At 42.1% G+C, this 14,307-nt stretch overlaps 1 protein-coding gene across 4 annotated transcripts in view; it reads right to left on the minus strand.

Annotated features, from left to right (window-relative positions):
* LOC115316093 (guanine nucleotide-binding protein G(s) subunit alpha) overlaps nucleotides 1-14,307 on the minus strand; it is a 50,032-nt gene that overhangs the window by 12,979 nt on the left and 22,746 nt on the right. For 2 of the 4 annotated variants that reach the window (XM_040206695.2, XM_042287486.1), the window contains exon 9: nucleotides 6,982-7,112. The exons of 1 other annotated variant lie outside the window; for it this stretch is intronic. In XM_040206695.2, coding sequence (XP_040062629.1) covers nucleotides 6,982-7,112 — 131 coding nt within the window. Of the gene's footprint in view, nucleotides 1-4,393; nucleotides 4,433-6,981; nucleotides 7,113-14,307 lie in introns of all 4 variants that reach the window. One more of the 4 variants, XM_040206692.2, reaches the window with a different exon arrangement.

A 14,307-nucleotide genomic window follows, 5' to 3' on the forward strand; every position in this document is an offset into this window, starting at 1 on the left:
AAACTCGTCAATGCTCACCAAGGGCTGAGAAGCCCGGTGTGACATAGTACGCAGATGAGCTTGACAAAAAAAAAAAATCAAGTATGTTCTCTGCCTCATTTTTTAAATTATTTAACTGATGAAGGCCGTTGACGTTAATGAAGTCACCTCAAAAGGAGGCCTTCCTTGCTGTTTCTGAATTAACACCAGTAACTAAAATATCCGGAATATTAAAATCATCCGATATCTGCACACTAAACTTAGTAAAGTCAATTTAGTTTTGAATCTTATTGAAATGGTTTATGAAAGATGCATGATCATACAGAGGAGGAAGTAATAATTTCCAAACAGCAAATTAAAACCATCCTTTGTCTGCAGCTCTACCCAAGCACATTGTAGGTTTCCGGAAAATATTCACTATTCACAAGACTATCGTTCATGCATGTTTCAGTTAAACATATGGTTCATGTTTCAGTTAAACATATGGTTTCGGGCTCACTCTGCAAAACATTGATCATAAATTCTTCAGACTTTGTATGGAGTCTGCACATATTCCGATAAGAAATGTTAAGCATGATGAGGATGTGTAATGGTACGAGTTTCGTCTAGCCTACCAAAAAAAACTCCTGAAAAATGCAGCCCTCTGGTCGACTTCCGGCTTGTTTAAGTGCATCAAACAGTTACGGGGTAATAGCAAGGTTAAACGACGCGTATGTCTGAAATCTAGGCTTCAATTTGGTTTTGAAATAGAACTAAAATTGCAAATATTACTGTAAACGTTATATTTGCACCATGTTTCACTTTGCTGGGGTTATTTATAGTTTTGAAATTAGACGCTCCACGCACGTGAAACGTGCGAGACGGTCACTTCGCATGCTGGCTGGTCTGGCGGTAGTGGCAGCTGGAGTGCTGGCTCTTCCGATCCAGACTTTTAATGCTTCTCAGAATTTTATTTAGAGGATAAGCGCTTACTATCCAACGAAGAAGCTCTATAAAGCACCTCTGGTTCAAAATCTGAAAGCGCCAAAATGACGTTGAATTGGACGTGCAAAAACAAAGCCCGAACAAAAAAAAAGGTGACACCTTTCCTTTAAATAATTCCACTTGATGCTCCCTCCCGCTAGATCATTTTTAAAAAAACCTGCACATTGACCCTTTCTTCATACAATTACTTTGGAAACGAAACCCGAACCCAGGAAAACATCTTTTTGGAAAAAAGACTCTATCGTCAAAGGGTTAATAATTCATAGATGCTCACGAAACTGAAAGTAGAAGCAGAGCATTCTGCAGCTGCTTTGAAGAGAATGATTTAGACATTCCTTAATTGAAAATTAATGTATCTTAATCTTACGAATTAAGTCGGGAGAGACGATGTGCAGCTTGTTTTGAGCTCTGTGGGGCGTTTATTTACGAGCATTTGTGAGCTCGTCATATGTACAATACATAGGATGAGCATCGTACATAGAGTGACATGATTGGTCAGAGTCATTTTGGTGCAGCTCTTGGAGCAGCCAAATGTCAATTTTGGAGCAGCAAAAAAGTTTTGGAGCATAAGTGCACACTTCCCTTTTCATTCATACCACTGCAAATACAATGTTCAGATTAATATGTCAACCTGTTCAACTAAAAGGCAATGTCCACTCTGCCTTCTCACTTACGTGCAACCCTTTGTTATTGATTGCACAGCAGGAGTGATTCCCTCACAGAACTAGTGTTTAGCTGCGTGGAGAAGCACCAGCCACGCTAACAAGATGGCTGATGAAGGACAGCCCAAAATGCTGCAAATGGTTATTTTATGTACTAAATCCCACTGAAATAACGTTGGAATACAACAATTTTTAGCACCTAAACTAATGTTTCAAGTTCCAGAGGTTTTAATCAAACTGCAATTTATAATCCAGATAAAAGAACAAAGCACTTGTCATCTGACTGTGAACGTCAATTACATTTTATATGTAGAACTTCCTTTCCTTCAAGTTCCAGAGGTTTTAATTAAACTGCAATTTATAATTCAGATAAAAGAACAAAGCACTTGTCATCTGATTGTGAAAGTCAATTACATTTAATTTGTAGAACTTCCTAACAAAAATTAGCATGTGAACAATTATATGCCTCCTTAAAAACAATCCCACCAAAATTGTGAAGGTTCTTACCAAGATTTCACGCACTGCTCCTGCTAATGTATTTATAATTTACTCACACCAATATAACAGTAACAGCTAAAAAAAAAAAAAAAAAGTCAAATTTGGGGGTTTCACGCGCCAAACCAATGACGGGCACCTGGCACGCCCCAGCGGAGGACTGAGGATTAATTTGGACCACCTCGGGATCTTTTGACGGGAAACCGAAAGCTCGGTTACATGGCGCCTCCTCCGCAAGAACAGCTAAACAAAAGTAGCATAAAAAATACTCCTGCCAATGTATTTATAATTGTGAAGTATATATTTTATATGTGACAGTTATAAAGTATAAAGTATAAAGTGACAGTTAAACAAAAGTGGCATAAAAATAAACTTACAGAAGAGTGCATATAAATCTTCTTGCAATACCGAAGTATCCTTGCTAAATCTCGATATGGAGAAAGGTACTGCCAGGCTATCGCAGTCTATCATATCTACAAGCCGAAGTTGCACTCGGAAATTGTTGTCTCGCTCTGAAAGAGTGCTTTCCCCTTAGCACACTGGTAGGCTGCGGCAAAGCAAGACACGCAAAATTGTGATGCTTACTCCGTGGTTGTCGTTTCTCTGCAGTTCGTTAAATGAACGGTGAGAAGCGCACTCAACAAAACTAACTAACCTGCCAGAGCACACCACGAACATGAGAATGATTTCGAAACTTCCGAGTATACTGTAAGTCATCGATATGAAATGTAATCAAATAGTACATTATTTGAAGCAATAATTAAAAGTTCAGAAAACTTGCTTAAGCGTATCGTAACAGTCCGGCCAGGTAGTGAGGCTTGAGCTATTATATTTTTTAGTATTCTTAAAGGGAAATTAAGTTGTGGTGCCTTGTTGGCACAAATTCCTCACAATTTGGTAAAATGTAGCAGAATGCAGCAGGGTAAGCACTTGGGTGCGGTTTGACGCAAATGCCACAGCAATCACTCCACTGTACATATTGTGGTATTGTGCTATTATTGTGTCACATGGTTTGTACCACTATGGGTCGCCTGGTCACGTTACGTCACGGCACCATGTCATGATGCCGTTATGTCATTTGACGCTGTGACTTCACAGTGTCACAGCGTGGTGTCACCTGCGACGCCACTGACGCCCCAACGTGACATTGTGACGTTATGCGACTTGACGACATGTGACATGGTCATGTGGCTGGAGTCAAGGGACATCATAGTGTCACGTTGTGGCGTCAGTGACGTCATCTGATGCGATCACATGGCTGTTGTCATGTGACCACGTCATGCTGATGACGCCGCCTGATCACTGTCTCACTAATGACGTCATGTGATCCAGTTTTGCTGACGTCATGTCACGTGATCACCGTCTGCTAAAACTGGTGGGGTGCGTTCATCTCTAAATTTAGCCGAGCAACATGAACTGGTGTACAGCAAAGAAATTTCATGTTACACATTTGCGTTATACTTATAGGGACACTAAACTGCTTCCTAAGATCCTTGTTTTATTGTTATCACTTGATCTACAAGCTCTAAGCATCCTAAAAAACCCGAAACTACAATTATGCTCAGCCTATTTGCGTATTAAAAAATATCAAAGATCCCAACACTTACCGCTGGCACAAAACGACTCATGGCACTACTGAACTTTGCTGAATATGGTCTGAAGACGGACGGCGCTTGTCAGCTACTTGTGAGCAATGGGTTCCCGCGTGGACGAGCAGACGATCAGACCCACTTGTCCACACAGAAACCCGTCGCTTGCGAGTGGCTGAAAAGCACCGTCCGTCCTCAGACTATATTCAGCAAGGTACGGTAGCGCCATCTGTCGTACTGCGCCAACGGTAAGTGTCGGGAACTTTGATCACTTTTTTAATATGCAAATAGGCCACGCATTAATGTAATGTTGAGTTTTTTGAGGATGCTTAGAGCTCGTAGATTGAGTTATGACCATAAAACAAGGATCGCAAAAAGCACATTAGTGCCCCTATAAGTAATAGTTGGCCGTATTGTTCACTTTTCCAAAGGAAGAGACAAAACACAAGCTCAGCAATGTATTGTATAAAAAGACATGCCATACTTGGCCCTAGCACAGCAATGCTCGAGCCACAGTTGGTCCGAACTGGCAGAACGAAAGTTAGCAAGAAACAAAAAAAAAAAAACCTCCGTGACTGGACCGGCTAGTGGGCAGGATGTAACCCCAGTGATGGCCAAATCAAACAGAACACGCCACAAACACAGACAGGCACCACAGAGAGGGGAATACATATTTTTGCTCACTGTGTGGAGTTCCGGGTTGAAACGGATTTAACCGTGGTTCTTGGCGAAGCAAGGCACAGAGACAGAGCAAGGGAAGAAAGAGAGAAAGCAACGCCTGAGAGGGCACAGCAGCTCAGCAACAGCGGCTACCCCACAAAACACGCTCACTGTCACTGCAGATGGAAACTGCAGGATACAATGTCCACTTTGCAACTATCGCACACCCCACCATCTACACACACAGGACATTGAGAACACCACTGGCAGGATGCAAGGGAGGCAGGCACCTGCTTTGTGGCCACATCTTGCTGCAGCAATAAATAGCTGTCTCAACTGTCATGGCCCTGAGGAGGGGATGCCTGGTAAATTATGTAGCAACATGCTTGTAAACATTTTTTTTTTTTTTTTGCATTATACAAGTATGAATTTAAGAACAGAAATATGAGACATGTTACTTTTTTTTTACTTTACACAATTTGACCAAAACCTTTAAATGCCGACTTTGTTAAACCATTAACCCTTTAAGCAGCAAGGTTTTAGGGCTGAAATTTAGGTCAAAGAACAATAAAAAAAATCAATTTGTTGCCTAAAAGCATCTCAACTGCATCAACCGTTTCAGACACCGCGTTTTCAATAGTTTTGATCCAACATGCCTTATATTGTTGTTGGCTTGCAGTTGTGACTATGCTGGTGATGCCCAGCTCAAATTGCTCAACCGAACTGATGCACAAAAAAGACACCAGAAACAAGCACGAGAGAAACAGAAAATGAATTGTAGCAGCACTCCACAAGCATGCCTCTCGTCTGCAAGCTCAGTTTACCAAACCTAATTAGCAGAAAGAAAGAGAAAGAGCAGCAGGAACCAAGATATGATTAACTTGAAGGTTATCTACAGATGGTAGACACTGGAAACTACACACTGCAACTGCAGTGCAAATCTTTTAATGGCGCATGTCAGCGCAGCTTAGAGTTGAAAAAAAAAAAAAGGACAGTCACTTGTTGACTCAGTTTTTGTATGCTTAGAATAAAAGAGGTGAACCTTCGTTACTTGGTATGTTTCATACCCTTCAGATGACATAGAACCATTCAACTGTAAAGCTTCATATAGAATGTTTGTTTCAAGCAAGTCTGTCAGCAATGGTCTAACTTCCGAATAACATCCAGAGCACTTTAGAGCCATGTATGTACAGCGCACCCCAAACATAACGCCGCCACTGGGTTCCCAAACATTGAGCTCATGTCGGCTACTTACTGTTAAATTTGTCACCAAAACGTTCAGGACGCCTTCTCAGGATGGGATAAAAATCGGGAACGCAAAAATTCTTCAGATAGTTCAATCGGCTGCCATAGGGACTGTCAGAAACGGCAAATGCCGTGGCGGCGCTAAGTCTGAGGCGCACTGTACCTTCACACTGCCCACCATTACCACCATCAAATAGAATATTCACTATCTATCTTGTGAAAGTTTGCAAGTACCTAAACTGCAGTTAAAAACAGGGCCAAGAGGTCCTTTGTTGACAGCCAGGTTAAGGTTGGACGGCTCTGTTATCTATAAGTATTTGCTGGACTTATTTGGAGTCTGAAAACAAGGCTGAAATTGGGGCTTAAAACTAAAATCAGCCACCAAATGTCACAAGCAGAAAGTTTTCAGGAATTAAAATTGTGGCAGAAACGAAATTAAGCATGACATTCAGAGGCAGGCTTTCAAATGGCTCAATGAGTAGAAGTGTTTAAAACTAGCGGCATCCTCTGCAGGATATATTGGGACAACTTCAGAAACAGCACAAGGCTCTAGTTATGCTTATCTGGCACATTTGAATGCCATATCCTTGCCTGTCCAACTTACAGCCCTGGGGCATTCATCTACATACCTCTGATGGTTGCAAATATAAAACTTGAACAAAACAGTTGCACAAAAATGGGAAATTATATCTATCTGTGTATCAACAACAACAAAAAAAAGATAAAATAAGAAAGCTTCAGGGCACACCTTTACTGAAAAAGTCTGATGTTCACAGAAACATTCACTTTGGCCTGATATAAAAAAGAGCAGCTTTTTTTGCCACCTGTTAAAATTTACTTTCCTTTCCTGAAGTTGAAACAGTGGTTAAAATCTTTTTTTTAATATTTGCAGGCCATTGTACGGCACCAAAAGAACATGCTTTTAGTCTTTCAAGTGCTGCAATAAAATGTGTTTAACGAGTGTCCTTTCTATAGAGTGAAAAAGCAAATTAAGAATTGTTGCATAGGCAGAAGATTTGCAGATCAGGAAATTTAAAATCAAAAATAATATATCTCAGGGCTGTCGGTGGGCACACATTACATTATATTTTCAAGAGCAAGAACGGATGTCCCCTCCATGCCACATCAGCCAGGCTCAAGGTCAAACAAAGCCAAATTAAGAGCTTTCAATGCAATGCAAATGTGCCTCCCACACTATTCTCTTGACAAGTCAAAACTATACCGCTACCATAGTTGTGCTGTTTAACAAAAGGTATAAATGGGAAGATGCACTAATTTCTAGCTGTGCGAATGACAAGAGAACAAAAAGGTAAATAAATGGGAAAGGACAGTTAATGACAGAGCAGAGAAGGGAGAAAAGCACTCACCATCCGAAGGGGTTTGGTAGTGTGCAAATTCTGGAAAGTACTCTTCTAACCTAGACTTGCCAGCCTTGATTTTTTCCGCTAGCAAATCCTGCTTGTTAAGGAACAGGATCACAGATATTGTCCGTAACCACCTGGCAACAGCAAACAAAGAAAAAGAGAGGAAGCACTTTACGACAGTCCAATCGAGGGAATCAGCCAGAACCGGAGAAGAGACAAAGACCATTTGAGAAAGAATCTTAGGAAACCACAAAAGATGCAGGCATGCAGCACACACCAACACAGCGCCAACCCTAGACAGATTCACCTCAAAATGAGGCCCATGTAAAACAGTTCCCCTTCGGAAAAACCTTAACACTAGGCTAGTACATGCACAAAAGCCTAGGAAGAATTTTGGCACCTATCTTTCAGCAGTCAAAACGTTGAAAATCCAACCAGATACTCAGCTCACAGTAACACAAGATACACTTATATTTCAACTGGTGTATTCAATGCAACTAGCCCCAAAATGTTGACCTGGATCACCATTTCGTGCCAATTTATACTGTCTGGTGACCTCCAGCCACTCGCAGCTTAATATAGTAGGGTGAAACCTTACCAACTGTCCGCTCTCGGCGCGCGTTTTGACTGTACGGAGGTGTCCGAGTTAGAAAGCTGTTCACTGTGCGACATGTGATACATCTGTGCTCAAGTGAGGCTATCCTACTTCAGGGGAGCACCCAAGTTAGAGGTGTTAAACTCTGGAGGATTTCACTGGAACCTCGGTTCAACCGCAGTCATCCAAACATTGGGAGTGGACGGTAATAGCAAGAGAAAAGCACAAGTTCAGGAGAGCAAACCCAACCTGGCATACCCCTTCATCCCAATGGTGAAAACCTAGGACAAAGTCTTGGTTTGTCGAGCTGAAGTGTAGCTCCAAGCATTTGAAAAGCTCCGAGTTACACGGCCAAGAAAGCTATTAGGTTAACCATCACGGCTCGCTCATCCTCGAATGGGGATGTGAATGAAAGGCAACGTGATGCAAGTGCAACATTTCCTGAATCAGTCACCTTCAGTCCTTAAAACAACTTTCACAACATACCTCACTTGCTGTACCAGTATCCACCCTTATCATTTCTGGGATACAATTTCTCCCACATAAATATTCAGTTCAAAACTGCTTAATTATGGTATGCGACACTAAAACTTCAGCTCACAGATGGTTTGTCAGGTAAAATTTGTGGGATCTTCCAGTGCCACCGTTGTGAAAGGACGATATATTTAGAACGGACTAGAATTACATGAGGGCAAGTTGTGTGTCGGGAAAAGGGAGAGTGTGAGAAGGATTGCCAACAGGTTAAGATGTGCTTAATAAAAGTTTTTATTGTTTTTCTTTTATTTATTTGATTTTACTGGCAGTTCCACATATGCACCCCCCCATCATAAAACGGTCCACTCCCTTCAGACAAGTGGAGAGCCGGAACACCACACATTTCAGATTACAGTAAATTTTTGGTGTTTTGTGATTGATGTAAGAGCCGAGTGATTTCAGCTTACTGCTGAAATCACTCAGCTCCTAATCACATGCAGAGTACACTTGGAGGCGGAAACTTTTGTGGAGGCCAGGTAATCAAAAGGCACACTTTGCCACTGCAAATTTGATAACTGTAACAACCCAAAAAAAACAAACAAAGATGCTCTCAGTCTCACGGGAGAGATTTGTATCCTTACACGCTGCTCTTAATTATCAGCGTGACCACTACCACGTGCCAGCCACAGCATCGAAACACTCCACAGACCAACCAGAAAAGGCAATAGCCATGACAAGTTATATTACATCAGTGCAACATTTTCAAAATGCTTGCACCCTTCATTAACACGTAATAAACTCGGTAGCAGACTATTTGTATGTCGCAGAGGAACAGTGGCATGTGGTACTCAGGATGTCTAAAATATATATACAGGTGTTTTTGGAAACGCGGGCCAAATCGCTCCTGCAAAAACTATGCATTGCATAAGAAAAAAAAAAGGTTAATGCCGTAGTGGTCAGTGCCAAAGGGCTCATTAGAGGGATGCTGAACCGAAATTTGGATTTCGCAAAATAATGCTGCGGTGGCGTTGAACCGGATGCTACGAACTCCAAGACCTCACACTCATACATCAATATCTAAAACGGATGGCTGTAGTCTTTAAAAAGAAGGGTGCTATTAAGCGAGGAATGAGACGCCACGATCCTCCTGGAACAGTTGAGAATGAGGGGAAGAGGCCTCGCTCCTTTCCTCCCCGTTTCGGTTCACCAGCTCGACGAGACGAAGCGAGGAGGAAAGGGAATGAGAATCATGACATCATATGTCTTGTCAGCAGAGTTCGTTCAATCGCGCCTTTATTTTCCAAAAATATGGCCATTCATTAGAGATATTGCTGTACAAGTAGTGTTTTTGGGTTCTACAGCATTCTACCTATCGCTCCAGCCCTGTTTTGTGAGCTCGGAATTTCAGTTCAGTATCCCTTTAAAACGACCCTGCAACAACTTTTTGCTGTTTTCTTTTTTTTAATTTGCACCAAACCTGTGCGCACTGAAAGTAGTACACCTTAGTGAACTTTTTCTTTTCTCGAAATTCACTTAATTTTAAAAGTTATAGGTATATTAAAATTACAAAAACAAGCAAATACATAACCTCCTTCATGATGTCCTTGATCTTCTGTTCCCCTCTTTTCCCACACCTGCGGTGACTGAGGAATGTGGGGAGGAAGGGGAAGACGGGGAAAGGAGGTGAAGCCGAGGAGAGAGAGCTGTTCAAAAACTGAGCAGCTCTCTTTCCTCGACTGACCAGGGCCAAAAACGTCACGATTTCGTCACATGCCGCGCGTGTTCGACACTACGAGGCGCCCCCGTAGGAGGAGAAGGTTTCCGTGTAGTTCTTTTGTCCATTTTGCTAGGTTCCGTGTAGTCTGGTTAAAATATGACGCACTGATATTTAGTTACTGTCTCCGTGGCCGCTGGGTTACCTGAACCACAAGAGACGTGGAAACCGCAAAAAAGGTAGACGCTTAGATAGTATTGCGGGGCCCCTTTAAGGAAAATTATTAGCATTCAGTATAATTGGGTAGTCTAAGGCAGTGACCCTGAAGTATAAGGTATAACTTTTTTTTTAGATATTGTGTGTAGTTTTATCAACATCACAGCTCAAAGTCTGGTTTTGGGCGTCTATGGCAAAACTGAAACTATCTGCTAGAAGGATGGCAACACTGATCATAAGCCATACCGCTGCGACGTGACGTCGCCGTGGTGCTGCAATATGCGGTAAAACCAATCAACGGCAGCTCCATTGCGATGTGACGTCACGGGGGTGCTGTGCCAGTGTTCCATGACTAAACGCTTGCCGCACGTTAAAGAGCAGCTGGTCACATCTTTAAAGGGGTCATGAAACGCTTTTCCTACTTTTTCCTGTTTAGCTTTCCTCCTCAACTCATAAATCGCCCATTCCACCAAACAGTTAAAGAAGACGAAAAGAAGGGAGGCCCCTCTCGCTCGGAATCTGGTTTGTGTAGCCGGACAGAGCCATTGTCCCCCTAGAAGATTAGCCCGTCGCTCAAAATTCAGACAAAAGTTGTTTTCCCCACCCCGTTCATCCCGAAGCTGACAGTGCTGTTGAAGCTACGTGCTCGTTGGGCCAGCCACACTTGCCACGTGAGCGTGGCAAGTGTGGCTGGCCCAACGCCACGCCTTTATGCCAAAAAATGTAACGGAGAAAAACGCATTCAAAATGCTCGAACCTCTAGCTTCTCTTTAGCATCGCTGGACTGAAAATAATTTATAAAAAATAACTAGACAGTATAAACAAAGGAAACTTTCTGAGAATACTCTTTAGATGTTGGTGGATGTAAATGTGGCATTTTTCAAAATCAACTTTTTTGGGAGAAACTTTTTTCGGTGTAGTGTCCCCTTTAAAATTGGTTTTAGTGGAGTATGCGGCTTCACTTTGTTGCACTATTTGGCTGTGATCATATTTCGTGCCACTAAAGCGATACCAGCCATTTATTTCGGTTTCTATTTCGACTGGAGTTGCCCTTTAACTTTATAAGTACAGTTTCAATTACAAACTTGATGCGAATCGTCCAAAACTACGAAGTCCACCCATATTACAATGATATAAGGCATGAGCAGCATTTTATAGCATTTCGAAAAATTGCTCAATTTGACGCATTTCTAGGTTTCGGTTTCTTATCAGAGCGCATCCCAGCGCCAGCGATCCCGCCTCCCGTGGCCAAAACAAGCAAAAGCAATGCGTGTGCGCTGTCAAGCATCGCATGAAAGGTGCGTCTTCACGCTGGCAGCTATGTTAAAAAAGCAAACCTAATGTAGCAGTTTGGAGGCTTCCTCATCTAGCCTCTTCTAGGTGCAATGAAGGGCGGTGCACTTATGTTCCATGTTTTGGCCACGGGAAGTGGGATTGCTGGCACGGAGAAGCACTCCAAAGAAAAACAGATACCTTAAAATGCGTCCAAATTTAGCATTTTGTTTTTGAAAGCCTCAAAATTCTGTTTGTGCCTTATATCATTGTAATGTGGGTGGCCAGCCAGTTTTTAATTAAGCCACGCCTTTAAAATTCACATTTAAAAATTTAGTTACTGAAAAGCAATTAATTACTCAATTATACTAAATGCCAATTTTCCTTAATGGTCCCTTTGGCACAGAGAGTGATGGAAGTGGCATTTGATCCCTTGTAGCAGGATTTATAGCAGGAAAGATGCAGGTTTGGAGTAGCCACCGACTCCTTTGGAGCAGATGCCAACACCCACAACCTCCACTCGGCTCTGGACCGTGGATCTCAGACTGACTGCATCTTTCTGGACTTTGCAAAAGCTTTCGATAAGGTAACGCATAAACTACTACTATACAGACTTAGCCTACTCAGTATTGATCCATATATCTTATCTTGGTTAGAGTGTTTCCTCACTAACAGATCGCAATTTGTAACTGTCAATAACAAAAACTCGTCATCGTCCCTCGTTGAGTCCGGTGTACCACAAGGTTCTGTCCTAGGCCCCCTCTTATTCTTAATATATATAAATGACCTACCTACTAGCATTTCCTCCTCCATAAGCGTATTTGCGGATGATTGCATTGTTTACCGTGAAATTACTAATGACTCTGACGTACACATAATTCAATCTGATTTAAATGCATTTCTTCCTGGTGCCATGCTTGGCACATGAAACTAAACATTATGAAATGTAAGACAATGAGGATTTCCTGCAAAGCAGCACTCTGTCCTAACTACTTCCTATCAAATAACCTCCTTGAAAACGTATCAACTTACAAATATCTAGGTGTTCATATCTCTTCTGACCTATCATGGAAAACTCACACCGAATATATCGTTAATAACAGTAACCGCATGCTTGGATATTTAAGACTTAACTTTTCTCTAGCTCCATCATCGTTAAAATTACTACTTTATAAAACACTGGTGCGACCAAAGCTTGAATATGCATGCTCGGTCTGGGATCCCGGTGCAGAAAGCCTCATATCAGCGCTTGAAGCCATCCAAAACCGGTCAGCACGTTTTATATTATTAAACTACCATCGTACATCAAGCGTCACATCCATGAAAGCTAGCCTCTCCCTGCCCTTTCTTTCCACTCGTCGCACTATCTCCCGTCTCTGTTTATTTCAGAATATTTACTATGCCAATTCACTCTTGAAAGAGCAACTAATCAGTGACCCCATCTACGTATCATCTCGCCTCGATCACTGCTGCAAAGTTGGTATACCCCCTTCCATATCAAATTCTTTTTTCAAATCTTTCATCCCAAAAACATCTCGTGAATGGAACGGCCTTCCCTCATCCATTGCGATTATTGGCGATTTTGTTCTCTTTAAAGAAGCACTAACAAGTTACTATTCATGATCTGTGCCGGACTAACCATTTTCAGCGTTTTCGTACTTCCGTTGCCCACCCTCTCTGTAATGCTTCGGCCCTGAAGGTATAATAAATAAATAAAAAAAAAAAAAATCTGTTACTATGTCATTCGAAAATAAAAATAATATAGCATCACTAAATGAGTTCATGATGAGTTCATATCTGATAATGATTGAGGGCTCCTTTCAGTACTGAAGCATATTACTCATTACCTTTTGTATTAAGAATTGACAGGACGCAAAAGGAGAGCATAGCCTTATTACAAATAAGGCTCACAAGAGAGTAGGTTCCCTTCCCAATGAGTGTTAAAAAATTGTTAAAGAATGATGCATAGTGCAACACTTTTGTTGAGATAAAGCCTCTCTCTCTCCCTCCCCCCTTTTATGGTCAGCAGTTAAATTAGCCTGTAAACATAATTCCTGTACAATGACGGTAAAAGTCAGCATATCAGCTAAAACATCTATCAATAAAAATATGTCCCCAAGTTTTACGAACACCGAATTCAAGATTCTAATATCGTAAACTGCAAAAACAACCACCTACAATTAATAATGTGTTAGCATTAGTACCTACATGACAGCGAAAGGCTGAAGTCGTCCATCTGCAGACAAAACAGTGCAAAAGGAAGTGCGCCACATAAAAGAGAGGAGACTAGTGAAGAACAAAGGCGAGAGGGAGGAGACGTCACAAGGCAGAAGCCAATGCGCGCGTGGGAAACCGGTGAACAGCGAAAGCAGCGTCAGGCAGCGGATGCCACTCCTTAAGTGTGCAAGGCGGGTGAACGAGACAGAGGAACGGAAGCAGTGCCTAGCTCGGCTGGTCGAAATGCAATGCAAAAAGCGGCAAGCCGACGCGGGTCTGCGTGCAACAGAGGCTTGGGCGAAGCAGGCTCGGCAAGCCCGCTTCATTGGTAAAAATTAAAGGAAGATCGATTGGTGGATCCTCAGGGAATGCGTTAGCATGACTCTTGGCAAACACCACACACGTCCCCCCTTTGGGAAAGGCTAACGCTGACCCAGTAACGAAGCCAAAAAGAGGCAGCAAGAAATAGAGGAAGCAAAAGAGAAAGCGAAAAGGGGAAAGTGAAAGAGTCAGCGTCAACATTTCCCAAGGGCCATGTTACTGCATCCCCTAAGGCTCCACCAATAGATCTTCCTTTAATTTTGTGAAAACACTTAGTTGTGTTTTAAAAGCGACACTGCGCTTTAGGGGCGTTTGAACCAGAGTCGAGTCAAAATTCGCTGCCCTTTCGATTAACAGCTGCATGGGAACTACCTTGACTACCATATTTATTCAAATATATAGCCGCGTCTTTTCTCCTTTCTCGGCACAGCTTTTTAATATTAGAGGTCAACCTACAGTCAAGACCAAATATGGTTGACCTGTTATAGTACTGAGCATTATTTCCAAGCCAATTGCACGA

This window comes from Ixodes scapularis, unplaced genomic scaffold (assembly GCF_016920785.2).
Source record: "Ixodes scapularis isolate PalLabHiFi unplaced genomic scaffold, ASM1692078v2 PGA_scaffold9__187_contigs__length_104089568, whole genome shotgun sequence".
NCBI classification, from domain to species: Eukaryota; Metazoa; Arthropoda; class Arachnida; order Ixodida; family Ixodidae; genus Ixodes; species Ixodes scapularis.